A 23,480-nucleotide genomic window follows, 5' to 3' on the forward strand; every position below is an offset into this window, starting at 1 on the left:
ATGGGCGGTGAATCATTGTAGTTATATCTTAAACTTGGCATATTCACCTTACATTTCTGTTCTGTCCATGATGTAAAATATGAAATGTGTGAATAGTGGTATATGGATAAACCCCTCTTAATATCCAGTGGGAACACTGATCTATGTAATAATGAATAATACATTTCAAATAGTGACAAATTGTATCATACATAAAGGGGCAATTAATACATACATATGTATCCATATACACTTCATATTAGGGAATACATTCAATAAATAACACACATAAGTGAATATAATGTCAAATATAGAATATCGGGTACTAGAATAAAACCAATAAAGGAAAATCAGGTACTAGAATAAAACCACCAGAGGCTAGTAAGACATGTTATCAAAAGGAATGTCATAAAAAGGGAAATACCAAGATAAAATGCATATATTGGGTATAATATAAATAATCCATTAAAATTCCGATAAAAATATATATATTAAACTATCTTTTGAAACATTATCTATCCAAAAAGTGCATGACATATCATATCTATAATGTACTAGTTTTACAGGAACCATTTAAGTTTGAAGTCTGTATTTAAACCGTATGGTTCTAGAGTCTTGGCTTCATATATTAGACACATTTCTGCTTTAGCTAAAAATGTTTCCGTTCCTTTTGTCCTCCAGTTACCCTGCACTTTCTTGATACCGACTATATTGGTAATGCCATTCACTGAACTCTGTTGTTTCTCCAGAAAGTGCTTAGATAATGAATGGTTAGTAACACCCCTCTTTAAATTCCTTAGGTGTTCTGCCCACCTTTCTCTAAGTTTTCTTGATGTCTTCCCAATGTATTGCAGACCACACTCACACTCACACTCTATAATATATATGCAATTCATACTGTTACATGTGATGAATTCATCATTATTCTAAAAACATTATTGTCAGAGTTTGACTGAAATGTCTCTATTTTCCTTGTCTATTTCGTGTGTGTGGCGCAACCAATACAAGACCCACAGCGGTGAAAACCTTTTGTTTTAATTTTCCCCATTCTCTTTTCTGGTCTTGCACTTTTGACTAACTTATTATTAATGTTTGGAGCTCTTCTGTACTTAAAAATCGGTCTGTAGGGCATTATGTCCCTTAGAATCGGGTCCTGTTGTAAAAGATACCATTTCTTTCTAAAAAAATATGTTCTATGGACTTATATTTGTTGTTATATGTGGTGATAAATGGGACCTTAGGTTTTTAGATATATCCATGTTTGTCTTTCTGTGGGATGATCTTCATCTGCTCAATGGTGTTGTCTATTATTTCCTCCTCATATCCTTTTACAATAAATTTCTGTTTTATGTTTTTTACTTGATCATTAAAAGTCTCTTCACTAGTACAATTTCTGCATATTCTGTGTATCTGTCCATTTGGAATATTCTTAAGCCATCTTGGGTGATGGTGGCTATTAATATTAATATGAGTTACTGTCTGTTGGTTTCTCATAAATTTTTGTTGCTAAACTATCACCCTTTTTATAAATGATGAGGTCTAAAAAACTTACCTCATCTTGATCAATATTAAATGTAAGAGAAATGTTAAAATCATTACCATTAAGATATTTTCAAAATAGGTTAAGATCATCCTCTTTACCACTCCAAATACAAAATATGTCATCTATAAACATTAACCATACAAGGATATTTTCACTATAAGGGTTGTTGTTCCATACTACCATCTCTTCCCACCATCCCATAAATAGATTGGCATAGCCGGTGCCACTCTACTTCCCATTGCCGTACTCTTTCTCTGGAGATAATATTGTCCATTGAACCAGAAGTAGTTATTGTTGAGGATAAATTCTAAGGACTCTTTAATAAAATCAAGCTTATTGTCCTCTGTTTGATCATGATTTTTCCTTAAAGCATACTCCATGGCATTGATTCCTAATTTATGATCAATTATAGTGATTGCAGAATATTAGGGTCTCTGACTAACATTTTTTAGAGGTCTATTGGTGTCTATAGTATCTTTAATGTATTACTTCAATTTTATAACCTCTGGCTGTAGTAAAAGTTGATATAATGTTTCACATAAAATCATATCAGTCAACACATGTATAAAAACATATATAAAAATGGGATATAAAACCACAAATGGGGTTGGATGAAGTGGAATTTTGTTTAGTAGGGAGATGGTTACAGAATCACTTTAATTCAAAGTCCTGGTTTAACCCCTTAGGGGCTAGAGTTTTAAGTTTGTAAATCCACCTCATGTCTGACATAGCTAAATGTTTCTCCACATTTCTGTCCTTTCCTAATGGGTTTTATATTTTGAATCCCAATAAAACATTTGATGTGTTAGATGGGACATTGATGTTTTTCTGTAAAATGAGTTGACAGGTGATGTGTGATGGGACCTTTTTTAATATTTCTATGGTGTTATTATATATGGGTTCTTAATGATCTGATGGTTCTCCCTATATAAACCAAACCGCAGGAGCATTCAACTAAATATACCACATTGGTGGTGTGACAAGTAATAAATTCTTGAATTTTTATTCTAATATTGTTAAAAACGACTTCTGTATATTTCATAATGTCACTTTTGATCTATTTGCAGCTCATGCAGGATCTGCACCAGTGAAAACCTTTGGTGCATTTCAGATTCTTTAACGTTAGTGGTAGTGCACTGCATACTAAGCGGTCATTTTAGATTTGGTGCTTTTCGATGGATGAATATAGGTCTGGCTGGTATAACTGGTTCCATTCATAACAAGTGCCAATGTTTTTTTAAAATGTATTCATTCTGTTTGTAATGGACATGAAATTTTGTTATGAAACATTTGTTTTATTTAAATTTTTTATTTTCTCTTATTTTTCCACTAGGAGGCTAGATCTTTCTTTCTGTATTTCATCCATTACTGTAGTAAGTTGTTTTTCATCATAACCCTTCACTTCAAAGTTTTCTTTCATTTATAACATCTGTTGTTGACATATTTTATTATTGCTGCAATTTCTCTTCAGTGTGAGGAATTGACTCTTGGGGCCACCCTTAGCCAAAGTTGATTGACGTTGGCTGTCTATTGGAATATATTTGTAAAATATATAAAGAATTGTCAATAGAGCACTTCACACTGCTGCTTCTACCACTACCACCCGACAGCTGGGTGTAAATGATCACTACTATGCAAATGGTGCAATACACCGTGGTAGACTCTGCAGCGCTGTGTTTTTAAATGTTCAAATCTGATGTGATATAGCAGATAGTAATATACATAAACCACATCCAAAGCAAAAAAGCGAAATTATATGTCCATCTAATAGTACACTAAAAGGGTGTTCCTTGTAATGGATAGCAGTAAAGGGTATTCTTTATAACAGACAACACCATTTAGTGTCTGATGATATTATATGAATAATGTCCGAGTAAATAACAATTTCTGTATATAACTTAATAGCTGTCCTGGGCGGGTTTTTTCAGTCACGAAGGCAAAAGGAGGACTCTATTCCTCAAAGTCATCTTCTAATGTAGATCCTAAAGGGTGGATCAAATTATTGCAATTCACCCAGAAATAAATGTAAAAGTCTCGATACTCTCCCAAAGCGAATCCTTTTAATAAAACTTCAAAAAAAAGACAGTCACAATAAAAACAAAAAACGAGATTCCAAATAGATCTTCTTAAAAAACATTAAATATCTTTCAAGTCACGCTAATGCCATTCAATGATGTTAACTCCGTATGTGCCAAGACTGGAGTAGCTTACCGGACCAGCAGAGACCCACCGGATAGCAGCGCTGAAGCTCCGTCTATGATGGTAGGGATACCACAGAGGAAATCCTATGTCGCCTGATAATATCAGGTTGGTAAATCCTCTGGGCAATAGATGATATTCAGGGCTCGGCTCTCACCCGGTACCTGTCTGCTCTCCCCACTCTCTCCGACGTGCTCTGAGCTTGTGTTCGCGACTCTCACCTGCGGCTCATGCGCTGTGTATGACCATCTAACCGTATGGGCCTCAGCTGTTCCGGCATCCAGCAAACATCTGCCACCTGTCGGCTGGGCTCTCCTAATCCCGCGTAACTCCAATGGCTAGTGTAATAAGGATCTCCGTCTCCAAGTCAGCTACCAACGCGTTTGTACCCTGTATGGGTCTTTTTCAAGGCATAGCTGACTTGGACACATCCCCTTCCTTTTATAGTCCCACAGATCCGGTAAACTGATTCCTAGCATCTTAAACAGAAATGTATCTTATAGCAGTATATACGCCAAAATCTTCTACCCTTATCAATAAATAATGCTATTCTAAATACATATTCATATACAAGCGCTGCCTTAACATAGATGACAATACCTGTCTTCCAATAAAATAATATCACAAGACACACAATAACAAATAAATATGTAGAAAAATGTGATTAGGTTCTTATACAATACATACAATAAAGTAACATTCCAAATATCTAATCAGATGTGCGTACCCATACAATAAGGGAAAGATATATTGTCATGTAGTGAATAACCTAGCCTCATACAATGGTTATAGATCCACAATCATGATATAAACTAAACATATACCCGTAGACGTATAGGGATTACATGAACCACTTAGTCTCAAAATCTCCATTGAGACCTCTTGGTTGTAAAGTCCGAAGTTCATGTATCCACTTCTTCTCGGCTCTAGCTAATGTGGCTTTAAAATCACCCTGTCTAAACTTTTTTTTCCACTCCCTCAATAGCTATAAAGCTTACTATATTCTCAATAGAGCAGCTATGAGTATCTTTAAAGTGTGCTGACATATGGTGCGTTTCTAGCACCTTGCGAACATTTCTCAAATGTTCTGATATACGAATTTTAAAGGGGCGGCTAGTTCTGCCAACATATTGTTTATTGCAACTACATTGTATTACATATACAATGTTGCTGCTGTTACAAGTCAAAACTTGGTTAATTTTGTAGTTCTTCTTAGTAACACATGATACAAAATTACTTATCTTATTCCCTTCTTTACTCTTGATGTTTCTACAACCTATGCAGGAACCACATCTGAAAAAAACCTTAGAAGTTATTCTTGTACCTAATCTTTTGGGGGGTGACATTGCACTTTTAACCAGCGCACTTCTCAGATTTGGTGCTCGCTTATATATTATTATAGGTTTTTCGGGCAGTACTTTTTTTAAAATAGGATCTGCTTTAAAATATGCCAATGTTTATTTAGCACGGTCTCCAACTTTCTATAATCTTTATTAAAAGTGGTAACAAAGGAGATTAGGAGAGCCCAGCCGACAGGTGGCAGATGTTTGCTGGATGCCGGAACAGCTGAGGCCCATACGGTTAGATGGTCATACACAGCGCATGAGCCGCAGGTGAGAGCCGCGAACACAAGCTCAGAACACGTCGGAGAGAGTGGGGAGAGCAGACAGGTACCGGGTGAGAGCCGAACCCTGAATATCATCTATTGCCCAGAGGATTTACCAACCTGATATTATCAGGCGACATAGGATTTCCTCTGTGGTATCCCTACCATCATAGACGGAGCTTCAGCGCTGCTATCCGGTGGGTCTCTGCTGGTCCGGTAAGCTACTCCAGTCTTGGCACATACGGAGTTAACATCATTGAATGGCATTAGCGTGACTTGAAAGATATTTACTGTTTTTTAAGAAGATCTATTTGGAATCTCGTTTTTTGTTTTTATTGTGACTGTCTTTTTTTTGAACTTTTATTAAAAGGATTCGCTTTGGGAGAGTATCGAGACTTTTACATTTATTTCTGGGTGAATTGCAATAATTTGATCCACCCTTTAGGATCTACATTAGAAGATGACTTTGAGGAATAGAGTCCTCCTTTTGCCTTTGTGACTGAAAAAACCCGCCCAGGACAGCTATTAAGTTATATGCAGAAATTGTTATTTACTCGGACATTATTCATATAATATCATCAGACACTAAATGGTGTTGTCTGTTATAAAGAATACCCTTTACTGCTATCCATTACAAGGAACACCCTTTTAGTGTACTATTAGATGGACATATAATTTCGCTTTTTTGCTTTGGATGTGGTTTATGTATATTACGATCTGCTATATCACATCAGATTTGAACATTTAAAAACACAGCGCTGCAGAGTCTACCACGGTGTATTGCACCATTTGCATAGTATTGGAATATATTTGTTGACATCTGTTGGTTTGTGGAAGGTTTTAGTTTGGACCGTGTTCTCTTCTACATATATATATATATATATATATATATATATATACGAGGGTTGTTCAAAAAGTAATGCCTAATTGCTCACAACTCACATTTTATTATAGATGCAGATTTGGAAATTTGCAGTAAAATACTTTGAAGTCTTAGTAACAGAATGACTCTACTCAAAAAATTCACCATCTGCCCTCAAACATTTTCTCCACCTCTCAACCCAAGCTGAGAAGCCACTTTGGAAAAATTCCAGTGGTTGGTGTTTGACCCAGGAATCTGTGGCATTTTTAACTCCCTCTATGTCTTCAAAATGTTGACCACGGAGACAGTATTTGAGAGGGCCAAACAGATGAAAGTCAGAAGGGGCCAAATCAGGACTGTATCGTGGATGTGGAATTATTGCTCACCCCATTTTGGCAATGGCCGCAGATGTTGCCATCAAAGTGTGATGTCTGGCATTGTCGAGGTGTAAGATGACATTTGACAGTGGAATTGTTGACCTTTTTTTGCGGATGGCTACTTAAGTGTAATAATGTATCGATCACTGTTGATTGATTGGTTTGGTTTCAAGTAATCGATGAGAATAACACCTCGGCAATCCCAAGTAATCGATGTAATTGTAATCGATGAGAATAACACCTCGGCAATGGCCATGACTTTGTTTACGGATCGTTGTGGATCGCTGTGATTTAAACTTTTTTAGCCTAGGTGAACTTAGGTGTTTTCATTGCTTTCATTGGGCCTTTGTTTCTGGGTCATAAAGGAATACCCAGGTCTCATCTCCTGTAATTCCAAAAACGTCTCATGGTTGGCTTCAAAGTTGGTCAAAAGGTCATTGCACACTTCCACCCTCTGGGCCTTATGATCCCTGGTTAATTGCTTTTAAACCCATTTAGCACATACTTTATGATATCCCAAATCATTGATTAGTGTTTCTACAGTGCCTTGGCTACATTCAAGTTCATTACTGATATCTCTGATGGTCACACGACGGTCTTTCTGAATAATGGCATCGACTTTGTGTGAGTTCTCTGCTGTCACTGCAGTTGATGGTCTGCCACCACGAGGTTTATCGCACATGGATGATTCTCCTGATTCAAAATGCTTCATCCACCTTCTGACATTGCTATAGTCAATTGTACGCTCACCATACACTTTTTTTCAGTGTTCTGTGGATATCTGTAGCACTGCAGCCTTATTTTTCCAGAAATTCAATGATGGCTCTTTGTTTCATCTTGGATTCCATGGTATTTTTTGTACTACCTAACCAAAAATACATATATAGTTCGCAGACATACAGTATTAAGCTACAAACTGACAAAGTTTCAAATAAATGTTGCATATTGTTTCAGAGTTATGAGCATTTAGGCATTACTTTTTGGACAACCCTTGTATATAATATATATATTCTATGTATTCCTGAAGATGGGGCTTGATAACCGAGAAACGTTGAAGTGAATTTTGCCTAAAAACTACTATAGTGCTATGTGGTGTCTTGCCTACTCAGGCATTTCATGGACTATATGTACCTTTATTTTCCAAGGGCACACAGGCTCAATTATATAAGTATAGGGGAGTGCCAAACCTATTGTGTCTGTGTGTGTGTATATGTGTGTGTATGTATGTGTGTGTGTATATATATATATATATGTATGTATGTATAGTGAGATCCAAGAAGTTAAGTTCCTTTTTGCTGTAGGAGAATGAGAAAGATATATGTTTATATCATTATTGTTCAATGAGTTGGAGTATTCTTCTAGGCCTTTTTCCTCTCCATTCCAGATAAATAGAATGTCTATGTTGCGGTACCATTTCTCCAATTTGGTACCCCAACTACTCCTATATTGTTCTTCCCAAAAGGCCATAAATAAATTGGCATAGCTTGGGGCATACTTGGTGCCCATCGCTGTTGTCTTTTTTTGCAAGTAATATTCTCCATTAAAGAAGTTGTTTTATAAGATGAATCTGATAGCCTCTTTAGAGAACTTCCTTAGTGGTTCAGAGTGTTCTGATCTCTTGAAGAACCAAGTGACTGCTTCTATCCCTTTTTTCATGTTGAATGCAGGTGTACAGGGATGTCACATCTGCCGTTCTCAGAATTTTATGTTGGTCCCAATGATATTCCTTTAATTTCCTGATCACGTCTCCTGTATCTTTTAGATAGGATTTGTTTTTAATTACTAGTGGTTGTAGGCTGGAGTTTATCAAAGATGAAAGGTTAGAGGCTAGGGAGTTGGTGACGGCCATTATGGGTCATGTACATTTGGTAACATATAAATAGTAGGATTGACTGGATTCTCTATATCCACGTAGCTGTGTTCCTCCTTTGCGATCCCCCCTTATTTGTTTATCAGTCAATTTTTTAAAATTGTTCATTATTCAGTTTGAAGGGTCATTATTAAGTTTGATATGTGGTGTGACCTAACAGTCTCATGATTTCCTTGAAGTACTGGTTTTTTCTTTATTGAGGATGGTTATTCCTCCCTCTTCGTCACAGAGTTTGATAATGATTTTATCATCTTTGCTTAAGTTGGGGATGGTCTCTTGTTTCCTGTATGGTAAGGTTATAATTTATTGGTTTCCTTTTTTTTTTTGCTTAAGTTTTCAAGCTCCTCTATGACAGTCTTTTAAAAAGTTTAATTCCCATTCATATGTACAGGGTAAAATTTTGATTTATTATTCTTGGGGAGGTCGTTGTTGGGAATTACTATTTCAGGAGATGTTCTGTTGCCTCTCTCTTTTTCCTTCATAGCGAGAAACTTTTTGAATGTAATTTTTCTAGTGAATTTTTGTACATTTTTAAAATCCATCTGTTTGGGAAGTGGGTGCATATTTGAGACCTTAAATGAGTACTTTTTCTTCTAGTTCCATTAAGAGTTGGTCACTAAGATTGAAAATGAATCCCTTCTTATGATTGGTATAACTTGTTGGAGGATTGTGCATTTCCAACATCTGATTATTCTCCTTTCTTCTGTTGTTTTGTTTAGGTTTTCTATTGTTTTTCCCAGCCCTACATCCTCGCTTCCTTTTTGTAATTGTTTTTTCATTTTTTTAATCTGTGTGGAATAATATACACACAGATTAATTTTTATTCTTTTTGCGGTCTCCTTCTCTTTATCTTTAGAGTGATCCTGGTCCTGAGTGGTAGTGTCCTGATGTACTGATCTCTCCTCTGTCCTAAAAAAGGGAGATCGATTTGGTGTGGTTCCATGAATGGTTCTTCTCTAATGTTGGAATTATTGTACTCCGGTGATACAGGTGGACCTGAAACTCAGTGGTGGAAACTTCCCCTTGGTGTATTCTTATATTCAGAGCTTCAGTTGTTGAATTGGTGGGTGTTTCTTCTTTTCTTCCTTTGTTTATGGGGGAATAATCCTTCATTCCTATAAATGGAATATTTTCTTGATGGGCTTGTGTTTCTTGATCTGTGTTTTCTTTTGTTTATATCTTGGTGTTCTGAGTAACATGGAGAAATATTGCTTCTAGATCTACATCTTCTTTCTCTTTGTGGTTGTTTTAAATAATGTTCTCTATAATTAGAGGAATAGGATGTGGATGGTATTGTGTCATTACGTATTAAGTGACCCTTATATGGTCCTCTTTGATTTCAATATTGGTAATTGGTTGATTTATGAAATTCTAGTTATCTCTTGATGTTATGGTTTCCTTGGTATGGATGATATTGTCTAGATATGGATATGTGTGCTGTTTTGTCTTCTTACTTTCTCCAGGTTGGGATATGTTTCTTCCTTATTGGAGATTCCTCAAAAATCCCTAGATGTGCTTCCTGCTCACTTTCCTACAACAGTGTTTTAACTGGGTAAACCCTGGCTGTTCCCTTTTTTCTTTCTTATCGTAATATCAAACTTTTGGAAGACTAAGGCCCGTATTCAAGTTGAGGCGAAAAGTCCAGACTTTTCGCCTGCTGGACTTTTCGCTTCCTTCGCCTGTTTTCCAGGCGGAAAAGTATCATGCACGTGCCTGCTATTCCCCGTATTCAATTCCAAAGTAGGCGAAATCGGGAACAGGCAAACCTTGGATCGGTGAAATAATATGGGAATGTTCGGGAAATAATTGTAGGACCCCCCCTAAAGATGTCCAGACCTTGGGGATCACTATGGGTACCCCCATTTTTGCCAGCAGAAGAAAGTCAGTTTTTTAAATAGTTGCGGCAGGTGTTTTTTTTCCCCAACATTGAAGAAGTGATGCAGAAGAGCACTTAGTTTGTTTTTCATTTTTAAAAATGGTCCCATCAAATTTGGGGTACATGAAAATGGGGGTAAGCATATTTTTAAGTCCCTAAAGGTAATTTTTAAAATTCTTCAAAAATACAGCTGCCGCTACTCTTTGCAATGAGAAAAAAACACCTGCCACCCCACCAGAATTAATTTTGTTAGTTTGGCATTTGTATCCCTATTATTTTTTTTTCACCCCAAAATTTTTTTCAATTTTGTTTGAGGTGTCCCGATTATTTTATTTAAATTTTGTTTTGCACATTTCGTTTTAAGGGGGCATTCCTAAGGGTGCAGGCCATTTTTTTTATGCCTGCACCCCTAAACCCCAAATCTGCACTGTTTTTCACCTGCTAAAGGTAATTGAAAAATTATCCCTGCTTTTTTAAAATGACCCTTCACCCCACCGAAAAAAAACGGGAATTCTTGGGAAATATGCCTGGGACCCCCCTAAAGATGTCCAGACATGGGGGATCACTATGGGTACCCCCATTTTTGCCTGCTAAAGGAAGTCGTGGTTTGTAATAGCAATTTTGCGGCTATGAAGAAGTGGTAAAGAATAGCACTTAGGAATAGATTATTTTCTTGGTGAAAATAGCTATAAACTTTGGGGTACATGAAAATGGGGGTAAGCATTTTTTTAAGTCTCTAAAATGATTTTTCAAAATTCTGCAAAAAACCACCTGCCGCTAGCGCCTGCATTCTAGAAAACACCTGCTGCATACATGGGGACCCCCCCTGAGGCAATTCCGCTAATTTAAAAAAAAATTCAAACACTTTTTTTTTTTTTTAAACCCCAAAATTAAAGTTATTTTTTTGGGGTGTCACGATTTTTTTTTTTTTTTTTTACTTTTTTGACAGATTATTATTAAATGAAATTCCCAGGGGTGCAGGCTATTTTTTTAAGCCTGCACCCCTAAAACCCAATTCTGCACTTTTTTTTCGCCATGTAAAACATGGTGAATACTTATCCCTGGTTTTTTTACAAAGACTTTTCGAACCGGCAAAAAGTCTTTCTAATTGAATACGGGGACAGGGGCGTATTTACCCATTGGCCAGGATGGCACTCGCGAGGGGCGCCGACCAAAGGGGGGGCGCCACCCGGCAGTGCCACCAGTAGCCAAGGGGTGGACAAGTCCCTCGGCCCCACAAGTGTAGGGCAGACCGCAGTGAGAGCGGTCTGCCCTACACAGTTTACAAACAGACAGCCGCCAGCGGTGGCTGTGTGTTTGTAATAGCAGCCAGCTAATGAGAGTCATACAGACTCTCATTAGCTGCCGCGTCGTCCGCAAAGGGAGCCGGCTGGAGCTCACTCATGAGCTCTTTGTTCCGGTTCCCCCCGCAGCATGTGACTGGAGAGACGTCATACGTCATGACGTCTCTCCTATGCAGGAGAAGAGCGGGCCGGGACTCAGACAGCGGCGGTCGCGTCAGGAGCGGGGACCAGGTAAGTTTAATTTTTTTTTGTTCTTTGTGTGTGTAAGCCTGGCACTACAGGGGGGGTGCCTGCTACTGTATTGGGGTGGCCACTACTGGGGGCAATTTATGGGGGGTGGCCACTAATGGGAGCACTGTATAGGGGTGGCCACTACTGGGGGTCTACAACTGGGGGCACTGTATAGGGAACTGCTACTGGGGGCTACTACTGGGGGCACTGTTTAGGGGGGGACTACTACTGGGGGCACTGTATAGGGGGGACTACTACTGGGTACTATTACTGGGGGCACTGTATAGGGGACTGCTACTGGGGTCTACTACTGTTGGCACTGTACAGGGGGGACTACTACTGGGGGCAATGCAGCATAGGGGGATTACTACTGCGGGCACTGTATAGGGGGGCTACTACTGGGGGCAATGCAGCATAGGGGGGATTACTACTAAAGGATTACTACTGGGGGCACTGCATAAGGGGGGTAGGGGGGCACCAGTACATTACATTGCCAGGGGCGCTTGGATCCCTAGATACACCCCTGTAAGGGGATAATTGAAACATGCGAAAATGATGTAATCGGCGATAATTTATCGCCGATTCTGACTTTTCGCACCCAAATTGAATACGGCCCTAAGTCCCTTTGTAGCTTCTTTTTGTTTTGTTTTTCTTTTTAAGCGCTTCTATGTTTCTTTCAATCCTTTTGGAGATTTCTTCTTATAATGGTGGGAAATATGGTAACTTACTGAATGCCTTTCAGTACAATCTATTTGGCTACCTATTTTTCAAGGGTTTCCACTTCGCACCATATTTTTTTCCCTAGATGAACCAAACGATTCATCACAGTTTCCAAGTTATCATTTGTCATATCTATTTCTTCATCATTAAAATTTAATTTAAACACTTCCTCAATATTTTTTTTCTCTTGTCTCAATGCCCAAACATGATGCTGCCTTATGTTCCCAATGGGTAGTAGAAGAAACAGCAATATTGAATGATGTTGTAGGGAACTAGGCGCTTCACAGAAAGGGTTCTGCCTCTGACAACATCCGAGGGTCTACTCCCAAAACCTCCAATTTTGTAGCTCAAGTGAAAAAGTGATTGATGATGTCAGGTGGCGCTCCCTTTTGAGGTTGAGGTTATATATCGGTTATTGGTTAAAATGTCATTAGTATACAATGAGAAGGCATAATACATTAAATAAATAAATCAATAAATAACCATACGTCCTTTATGGAGGAGTCGATTTTTTTCTTTCTCACTTTTCTTATCTCCGTCTGAATTTTGCCCGAAATGGTAAGTATAAAAGTGGAACGGAGACAGAAAAAACACATTGTGTAGTAGGGTTTTTTCATAGATCACAAAATAAATAATTGTTATAGTGGTGTTGTAACAAGGCTTGTCTCAAAATGGTGTATCTGGATTTTAACGTACTCCACTTACAATTAATAAATGAGGAATACTCCTATAATGGTTTCCTTATGTTAGTGGCATATGGATGTCCTATTTCCATTTAAAATAGCGTACTACAACTCACTGGTGACTGTAAATATATAAAGGTATCTTTGATGAATAAAGTGGGCATACCCATACTCACGATAACGTAGGATATGTGACTCATATCATGGTATCTCTGTCCCCCATGGATGGAATTTTTCTTTATGGTAAAAAAGTCCATAGGATAGCAGTGTAAAAAATGTATATTACTTTATTATTACAAAAAGTCTATGCAGGTGAATACAAATATAAAATACAAAAAACATGGTTTAGGCTGCTCCGCTGACCTCTCTCACCACACTCCCAATCTGGATTTGTTGCGTATAATAAAACTCATTGATAAATGGGCCCCTATATGTCAGAAACAAGGATCAGCTGGGGCAGGTCCTGAGTCTCCTGATTCTAGTCAATGCCATACTTCAGGTAAATACAATTGGGGGGAAGAATATTTACTGTTTTAAAACTCCCTTTATAAAGGTTTTAAATTACTTATATATTGTTAATTAAATATAGACAATCATTTATAGGGCAAATATGATTACTCAGTGCTTTCGTTGACAATGCTGAGACACATTTATTCATATAGAGTAATGATAAATTGGTGTACAATTTCATTATTTGAAAAAAAATGTTAACAAAAATATTAATACTGTATAACATGGATTTTTGTTTTTTTGCAGACAAAGTAAAGACTTTTACAAATTTTCGGGAGAAAATAAATATAAATCCCCCAACTGTGTCAAAGCTGACCCTGAGGGATGTTCTAGAGATTGGTTCAGAGAATCTAGATGAATCTCAGCCTCATGATATAACGGATATTCCCTGGCACTTTATAAGGAAGCTCATGGCACTGAACAGAACTGCAATAAACACCCAGTTAGAAAAACTTCCACTCCAATTGGGAGCAAATGACGATGTAAATAAATTTGATTTATCAGTGTGTGAAACTGAAGACAATACATCTCCAAATATCCACCCCCTGGACATAGTGTGCGCTGTCCTGCATTGTTCAGAGAGTTTTCTACAGCAAGAGATTATATCAAAAATGTCCATGTGCCAGTTTGCTGTCCCTCTGCTGCTCCCTGCTGGTGATGGCCCAGAATACACCTTCATGCTGTGGGCAATGAGGGACATTGTGAAGAGATGGAGACCTCAGTCATTAGCTGACAGTAAAGGGTTCAGAGAAGAAAATGTTGTGAATATCCCCATGCCGATCTTCTCCTTTGTAAAAATGGGGAAAAACAAACTATCCAAATCTAAAATCCTGAATCAAGTTCTGAATCCCCCTCAGCAACATCACAACTTCTTCACATATGAAGATATGGAGGGAGGAAATATTGAGAGGAAAATATCTGATGGACTTGTAGAAATTTCCTGGTATTTTCCTTGCGGTAAGTCTGATGTGTTCCCAGAGCCCATCACAGTGACCAACCTACGTGGTGACCTGGCGTCCAGCTGGGAACAGTTCATGTTTCTCACACGAGTCTCATCGGCTGTGTTTGTATTTATTGAGAGTATTAGTGAGAGAGAATTCAGACTGTTATCCACCTGCAGTAACACAGACACCGAGTATTATCTCATTCTTACTCCAAGTCCCGGGAAACCAGTAACTACAGAGACTGTGAAGTACATAAACAATCTAATGCCAAAGTTAATCATTAATAAAACAAATATTATTCTAAAGGGCAGCAGAGATAATTATGCAGCATTTGTAAAACAAATACAAAACACCATTCAGAGTCTTTTGACCAATTGTGAAAACAGAAGTTTGGTTGGTATTAAAGATGAGATCCAAGGAGATTACATCTATGTAGATGAGAACGCATTTCCAGTTCAGAATGCAAAAGTCTCTGCCAGAAACATTACCTCTGCAATAAGTGATGTAGAAAAGTACAAGAAAGAAACTCTGACATTACAGGGAGATCTGTGGAAACAATTGTCAAAAATAGAAAAAGAACTTTGCAGAATGACGAAACAAGGTGGAAAAAATACACAAGAATATAGAAGTGAACTTGTTCAGCAATTATATCTCTTACACAAGGAACAGAACCAACATTATATCTCTGATGGGATCTTTTTGTTTATTACTGCAATTACACATTTGTCTCAAGTAGAAAAACATTATTTTTTGAAATGGATGAAATTTGAGCTGGATTCAATTGCCAGAAATAATATTTCTACACTGCAGTCTGAGTACAAGGAGAAATGTAAGAATAAATCAAATAATGTAGAACAACTAAAACAACTGGATCAAAAAATTTCTGATAGCTCATTAGGAATTGAGCATTTCCTACGTGAGCTAGGGCAGGTTTATGAGGCTGAATGTGCAGTGGTTAAAAAAAATTTCATTTCTAAAACCCCAAAACAATTTACAAAACTCCCAGGAATTGCTGCTGATCTTCTGCTGGATGGGTTCCCATTGGAGCTGATTGATGGAGATGCCTCCAACATCCCCCTGCAGTGGATAACTGATGTCCTGACAGAGCTGGACACCAAGACAGGAGGACACTGCAGAATGAGAGTAATAACTGTGCTGGGAGTACAGAGCACGGGGAAATCCACCCTTCTGAACACCATGTTTGGGTTACAGTTCCCTGTGGCCAGTGGGCGATGCACACGAGGAGCCTTCATGACCCTTATAAAGGTGAAAGATGCCTTCCAGGAGGAGCTGGGCTGTGACTTCATTCTGGTGATTGACACTGAAGGGCTGAAAGCTCCTGAGTTGGCTTCTCTGGAGGACAGTTATGAACATGACAATGAGCTGGCGACACTGGTGGTCGGGTTGAGTGATATAACCATTGTCAATATGGCCATGGAAAACACTGCAGAAATGAAAGATATTTTGCAGATCGTGGTCCACGCATTTCTTAGGATGAAAGAAATTGGGAAGAAACCCAACTGCCAGTTTGTACATCAGAATGTGAGCGATGTGTCCGCTCATCAAAAGAACATGAGGGACAGAAAGAAACTTTTGGAACAGTTAAATGAAATGACAAAAGTTGCTGCAAAAATGGAGAAGAACATTGGAATTACATCTTTCAGTGATGTGATGGACTATGACCTAGAGAGACACAACTGGTACATTCCTGGGCTGTGGCAGGGGGTCCCACCAATGGCTCCAGTAAATTTTGGTTACAGTGAAAATGCTCATGAGCTAAAAAAGTATTTGTTTGAATTCTTAAAATCCAATCGGTCTGATCAGAAGCAATGTCACATTCCTGATTTTATTACATGGATACAAAGTTTGTGGAATGCAGTTAAACATGAGAAGTTTATCTTCAGCTTTAGGAACAGTCTGGTAGCTGATGCCTATAATAAAATGGCTGCACAATACTCTATGTGGGAATGGGAATTCACCAAAGCCATCCACAGCTGGGTGATCAGCACAGAGACCAGTATTAGGAATCTGTCTGCTGATAGACTGGATACAGAAACCTGCGCTCAGTATAAGGATGTTCTCCAACAGCTGCTATATGATGAAGAAAAGCGAATGTTGGAACTACTAGAAAAATATTTTGACAGCAAATCTGACAATGTTCATCTTCTAGAGAGATACAGGGAAGATTTTTTCATGAGTGTAAGTTTCTTAAAGAAAGATCTAGAAAGAAACGCACTCAGCAAGGTCAATGAAGCTGTTTCTATTCAGAAAGGCAAATTTAAGATACAGAATATTCAGAAAACATCTCAGGAGCTGATTGAAGCAAAAATTACAGATCTCCTAAGATACTGCAGAGAGAGAAACTGTGAGCTTGGGGACATAGAAGAGAAACAAGAATTTGAAGCAATGTGGGAGAAAACACTGAGTGACTTACAGATGGACGAATTACCGAAACGTGACATTGGACAAACAATGCTCCAACTGCTGAGAAATGACATGGGTGTAAAAGGTGGTGACATAAATGAAGAACTTTCTAAAGTAATGAGTTTGGATGAATATAGACAAATACAATTTCAAATGGATACAAAGTACATTAATGTCACTTGGTACAAACCAACATGTAATAAATTATATATTAGTCAAGAATATTATGATAAAGTTGCTGATCTTGCTGCATCCTTGTTAGGTATATGTGAGAAATATGTCACAGAGAAAGTAACATCCCCTGAGGACTATAATGACACTTACTGCCAGGAATTACTACACAAGATCAATGCAGAACTCAGGGAAAAAAATCCAAGAGTTCATTTTTCCATAAGGTTTGAGCTGGACATTAAGCTCCTCATCTTTGGAAGAGCATCTGAGAAATTCCAGAAGATGCACGATACCTTTATCCAAGAAAATGACCCAAAGATCTGCCTAGAAAATTTAAAACCGCAATATTTATCTACATTTGAGAGTATATTTCAGGAGAAGGATGAGTGTCGTAACAGAGCCAAAAAATTCTGTGAGCTGTGCCTGATACCGGCACTAACTGAGCATATTCTGAGGCATCTCGGGAAGGAAATCATGGATGAGTTACTAAACAGTTCTGATAAAATAATATTTAGCAGCAGAAGTCATTTCCAGAGAATTGTGCTGGAGAATCTATTAGAGGAAAAGGTGTTTCAAAACTATGTAAAATACATTAGATCATATGAGAGATTTTTAAGAGACTGGATATTTCAGTTCATTGCAAGAAAATACCAATCAGTTGTTAACTATTTAGAACTAAATATTCTGGGGGTGATCACTGATAAAATCCAAGAAGTCCTTAAAACTGAAGAATGTTTAAAAATATCCAGCATTTCAGATTTTCTAGAGCAGTTTTGTGAACTACTGAGGGAAGAATTGGTACTATCACAGAATGAGATGCAAGTGATTACTTTCTACAATACAGCAAATGTCAGACAGTTCTCTGAGGACATTCTGTCCTATTTCCCCACCATAGAGGGACAAATCCTGTCAGAGCTGGGATCATTAGACTTTGAGACTGTACTTTCCAAGGTCACACTGAAGCCTCAGGATGAGCTGTATAAGAAGGTGATTGGATGTGGACAGCAGTGTCCTTTCTGTAAGGTCCCCTGTGAGAATGTAGGTGGTGATCACAAGGAGCATTCCGCATCTGTCCACAGACCAAAAGGATTGGGAAAGTACAGGTGGTCAGAAGATAAAACATTGGTCACTGACATATGTTCTACTGCTGTTGTATCAAATGTTCGATTTAGAAATGCAGACACAAATGGAAAATGGCACCCTTACAAAGAGTATCATACATATTACCCAAACTGGGCCATCCAACCCGACTCCAGTATCAATTCCTCTGATTACTGGAAACACATTTTTGTGCAGTTTAATGAGAAATTTGCTGCAGAATATGAAGCACAGCCAGCTGAATTACCAAAAGAATGGAAGAAAATAACAAAAGAACAAGCTTTGGAAAGTCTAAAGACAGCTTTTAGTGTTAAGTGACAATATTAAAGCCAAATTGGTTTAATTATTCAAACCATGAACATAAGTAGAAATAGATAGGAAATTTAGCAAATATTAACATTCCTAAATATAAATCATTATAGAACAACCCATGCAAATCACAATATAAATGTCCTAGAATATTACAGTCAAAAGCATTACATAGCATACCATTTCCTAAAAAACGAAATATCTTTACTGTTTCAGTCCCCACAAATTTCCCCAGCTCCATTCAGAGCAAAGATACAAAACCGAGGAAACAGTGTACCAGAAGGACATATATACATACAGTAATTACATGTGTAAGCGTACATCAATTATAGTCATAGGTGTATTTATAATGGGTTCAGGGTGTATGGTGCACATGGGCCCCTGGGTCCAGGGGGGGCCCAGCACAGCACACCCTGCACCCATAGTATACTAACCTTTCTCTGGCAAGCTGGTTCCCCCCATCTCTGCAGAGTCATCTTTTTACTGTCCTCTTCTGGAAGATGGCGCTGCATGGTGACAGCAGGAGCCTGGCACTGTGCCAAAGACTTTGCTCCCTAGAGCACATACTGTACTCCATCTTCCCAAATGTCACTGGGAAAATGGCGCTATTGAGGAGGAGAAACCCGCTTGCCAGAGAAAGATAAGATGCCTGGTTGGGAGGAGGGGTAGGCGCTGCACAGATAAGGGGTTCCACTGCATTGCATCCCCCTTAGGTGTTAATACACTTCTAGTTGTAGTGTATACTAATTTACTAAGGGAAGGGAATAAACAAGAGAAGGTCCCTGCTTGTCAGAGCTTATTCTCTAATCATAAAATAACAACCACAAGTGATTTTCAATAATATGACTTCTACTGAGACCAATCACTTATGTATGTACAGTATATTATTGGAAGGACACATTTTATTACTACTTAATTACATAAATGAAAAGGGGATTAAATTCTGTACAGTCTCCACCTACTCCAGGTTTCATATACTCTTTATATCATGTCTTGAAATCTATATCCCCTTCCTTCAAATTCCTCAGTGACAGGTAGAGGTGCTCTATGTTTTCATAACTATGGCAGAGGTAGACCGCTTACTAGAGGTGTCCAGCAGATTTGCAAACAAGAGTGGTACAGTAATTCATACTGAAATGTTCAGTCCCACAACGAGGGTGCGAGAGGAGCCTGGATGAAGCGAATCAGGATGGTAATGGTTGTCAACTGTTATCAACGTACACCTTACTACATTAAAGGGACTGGACTACAGTATTGTACAATACTCTGATGTCAGAATTTAGCAGCCAGGAGAGACTGATCCAGCAGATGCCAGATGTGATATGAGAATCATATGATCACTCGCCTCCAATCACATGAGGACAATTGGAATCACATGAGGAAAGTGTTTCCTCCCTTTTGGCTATAAAACTCCACTGTATTTCAGTCTTTTAAAGCTTTTTAACATTTCACAAACTTTAATTGTACATGATTACAAAAAAATGATTGTTATCACGAACCATGTGTCATTTTTAATTTTCTGTGCCTTTTTTTGTGCATTCTTTTTTTAATTGAATTTTACAAAGTACTTTACAATATATATATTGACCATGACTTTAGATGGAAACAATAAAGTTGTAAATTTGAACCAAACAAATCTCAGAATACAGTGTATAACATCAAACAATAGACAGTCATGTATTAATCAGGGATATCATCATATTCAGATAGAGAAATAGCCAATAAAGATATATCCACCTAATTACATTTCAAAGAATATAGAATCAATAGAAACTTTTGTAAAATAGGAGTGGGAAAACAAGGCTACAGTAATAGAGGAAAAATAAGGGAGGGGGGGAGAAAGGAAGTAGGCAGCAATTTTGTAAGTAGCGTTTAAGACATGCAGTACATTTTATGTTTCTGTGCAATTCACAGATAATAGACAATGAGACTCAAAGGTTTTAAAAATGTGATCTTGTGTTTGCTGGTTTAAATGGTCTATATACGACCCCCATTTCTTATAGAATTTTAGTCCTCCAGATTCAATATCTGCGAATGCAGATCTACAGTCAAAGTACATGATTTGGAGTAATTTCTGTTGCACTTCACAAAGCGATGGTGTTGAACATTTCCTCCAATGAATTAAGATTACTTTTTTTGATAGATTGACAATTGTTGTTAGAAGAGGTGCAATATTTTTCCTTCGGGTGCAATTTTAGTAATTACAGTAGAGACTAGCTAACGGGTCCACATGCAATTGTAAAGAAAAGACCGTGTTTACATTTTGAATTTCTTTATGCCAAAACTTTTTAATTTATTGACACTTCCAAAAACAGTGAAAAAAGAGGCTATAGAAATGTCAAACTTCACGCATTCACCTAATATGAATGGAGACATAAGTCTCCTTCTCAACGCAGACTTATAAGCTCCATGTATTACACGGGTATGAACTTCTTTTAAGTATGCGGACTGTAAATATTTATGGATCAGGGGAAAGGAATTAATTTGCATATATATTGCAATTCAGGAATGTTTAATTGCCAGCTGACAAACAGTGTGTTCCAAGATTTATGGGTATGGTAATCAGCTATTTTAGGGTATAAATAGATAACTTTGTATTGCTTAAGAAAAGATATTGTGGAATTAATACCATCTTCAGAATTGGAGTCATGAAAAGCTGGAGAGAGAGATGACAGATACATAAAGAAGCGAGCCTGGAGATACATAAAGAAATGATGGTGCGGGAGGTGATAACGTTCTTGCAATGAAGCAAATTGACAAATAACACCGCCAGGATCAAACACTTGAGAAGTTAAACTCAACCCTTTTTCTTTCCAAGATAAATAAAAAAATAATTTCTGAGGTAGCCTTGGGCGCCCTGACGCTGAAAAGCAGCAACCTAGTGATCTAAAAGGTTACACCCTAAAAACCTGTGAACAACAATCAAACTAGAAAAGTGACAACCAGGATGCACTAGCGTCATAAAGTAATTTCTAAATAAATTTATATACTTTTCTCAAATATGTACAGTCTGCCTTGTCTCTCATATGATCTTCTTAATGGAGTACATGGTATTAGACCATGAAAAAGATGAATTTTATGTTCTTACTCAATTTATTATTACAAATCCAGATTTAAAACCAGTGTGTAACATTCAACACTACTTAAATACACAACATAAAATACAAAGGAATATACAAATGGTAAACAATGGAGAATTACCAGATGTCACTCAAATAAGGGCATGTAGATGTTTAAAGATGGAGGTCTCCGGATACCTCTTACAGGATCCTTCAATGAGGGATGTCTCTGGATGTCCCCTTCTGTACTAAAGAGTGCTGTCATCCTCCACCGATGCGTTTCGAGAGATGAACCTCTCCTTCAAGGTGGTATGACAGTAATCCATATGGCATGTCTTATATACTTTATCCTTACTTCACTTCCGGATCATAGTTTGAAAATAAAATAAAATCCATTATTTAATACATATACAGTCTCTTGCTGTAATCATGGTTCTGCTATTGTCTTACCCATCTCTGTATGGTACAATATATATCATATTGATCTTCATATATTTTTTCTTAGTTCCGCTGGACCGGAAGTGCGTCATCCGCAATTCCGTTTAGGACCACGGCTCGTTGATGCAATCAAAATACTGCAAATGTAATTTCTAAAGTTTATTAGCTGCTACTGATCTAGCTTGTACAATTTCTCTTCTGATCTTCCTATATCACTTCCTGTGGTCTCCTATGCATGGACACCAGTTCTTCCTGCCCTTGGAACACATGATGGAACGCATTGACTTCCGGTCCAGCAGCCTTCTTAAATGGGGAAATCTTTTAATTTTACATGACTGTGGCCATTTTTCTCACTGGTAAGCAACTGGAAAGTTTCCCTTAACTGATATGTTGCTCTCCCAGATTTTCCTTTAATGTAATAGAATGAAAATCAGTCCTAAAATACACATGGGTTATCATCAAAATCGAAAGGAGACAGTGCATATTAAATGCCAGGTAAAATTAAATAAAAACAGGCTTAATCTACATTACTAGTGATGACCTGCTGTATATACAAATACCTAAAATTGCATATAATACATAGGAAATAGCAGCCTAAATATAAAATTTGCTGTTTAAAAATATGAATGCATATTAAAATAAAGATGATTAAGAGCATGCCAAGGGGAAAATGGCACATATGCAAGCACATATTAATAATAAGATAAATAATTAGAAGAAAATAAATACTACACAAGGTAAATTTTTAGTGGCCTATTAAAATGTTATACAAAATATATAGCACATTCAGTTAAAGCTTAAAACTTCATAAAAGGAGGTTAAGCCCTCTAGATAAAAATCAATATATAATAGCCAGATATAAAGAGGAACCAAATGTAAAAAAGGGCTAAAAAATTACAAAATTACATCAAATGAGACATACTAACAGGTCTAAAAGAAATTAGCTTATGGTTATTATCGAATTTCATAGGAACCACTTTAATTTCGAAGTCCAAATTTAAACCTCTTGGATATAATGTTTTTAATTAAAAAGTCCAGTTAATCTCCCTTTTGGCTAGTTTTGTTTCAACGTTTCTCCACATGTTTCTCACATTCTCAATGGCAATGAAATGTATGATTTCTTTAGTAGAGCAGTTGTGGACCTCTTTAAAATTGTTCGAGAGAGAATGTGTAGTTACCCCCTTTTCAATATTCTGTAGATGTTCTCCCAAGCCTTGTTTTTAGAGCTCTGCTGGTTCTACAAATGTATACTAAGTGGCAGCTACACTCAATGTAGT

The 23,480-nt window shown here is 37.5% G+C and overlaps 1 protein-coding gene across 1 annotated transcript in view; it reads left to right on the plus strand.

Annotated features, from left to right (window-relative positions):
* Positions 1-20,222, plus strand: part of LOC148478446 (interferon-induced very large GTPase 1-like) — a 43,885-nt gene extending 23,663 nt beyond the window's left edge. The window contains exon 5 of the mRNA XM_088455400.1: positions 14,007-20,222. Coding sequence (XP_088311526.1) covers positions 14,007-18,715 — 4,709 coding nt within the window. The 3' untranslated portion in view covers positions 18,716-20,222. The remainder of the gene's footprint in view (positions 1-14,006) is intronic.
* Positions 20,223-23,480: the final 3,258 nt, after the last annotated feature.

This window comes from Taudactylus pleione, unplaced genomic scaffold (genome assembly GCF_031769625.1).
Source record: "Taudactylus pleione unplaced genomic scaffold, aTauple2 ptg000653l, whole genome shotgun sequence".
Lineage (NCBI taxonomy): Eukaryota > Metazoa > Chordata > Amphibia > Anura > Myobatrachidae > Taudactylus > Taudactylus pleione.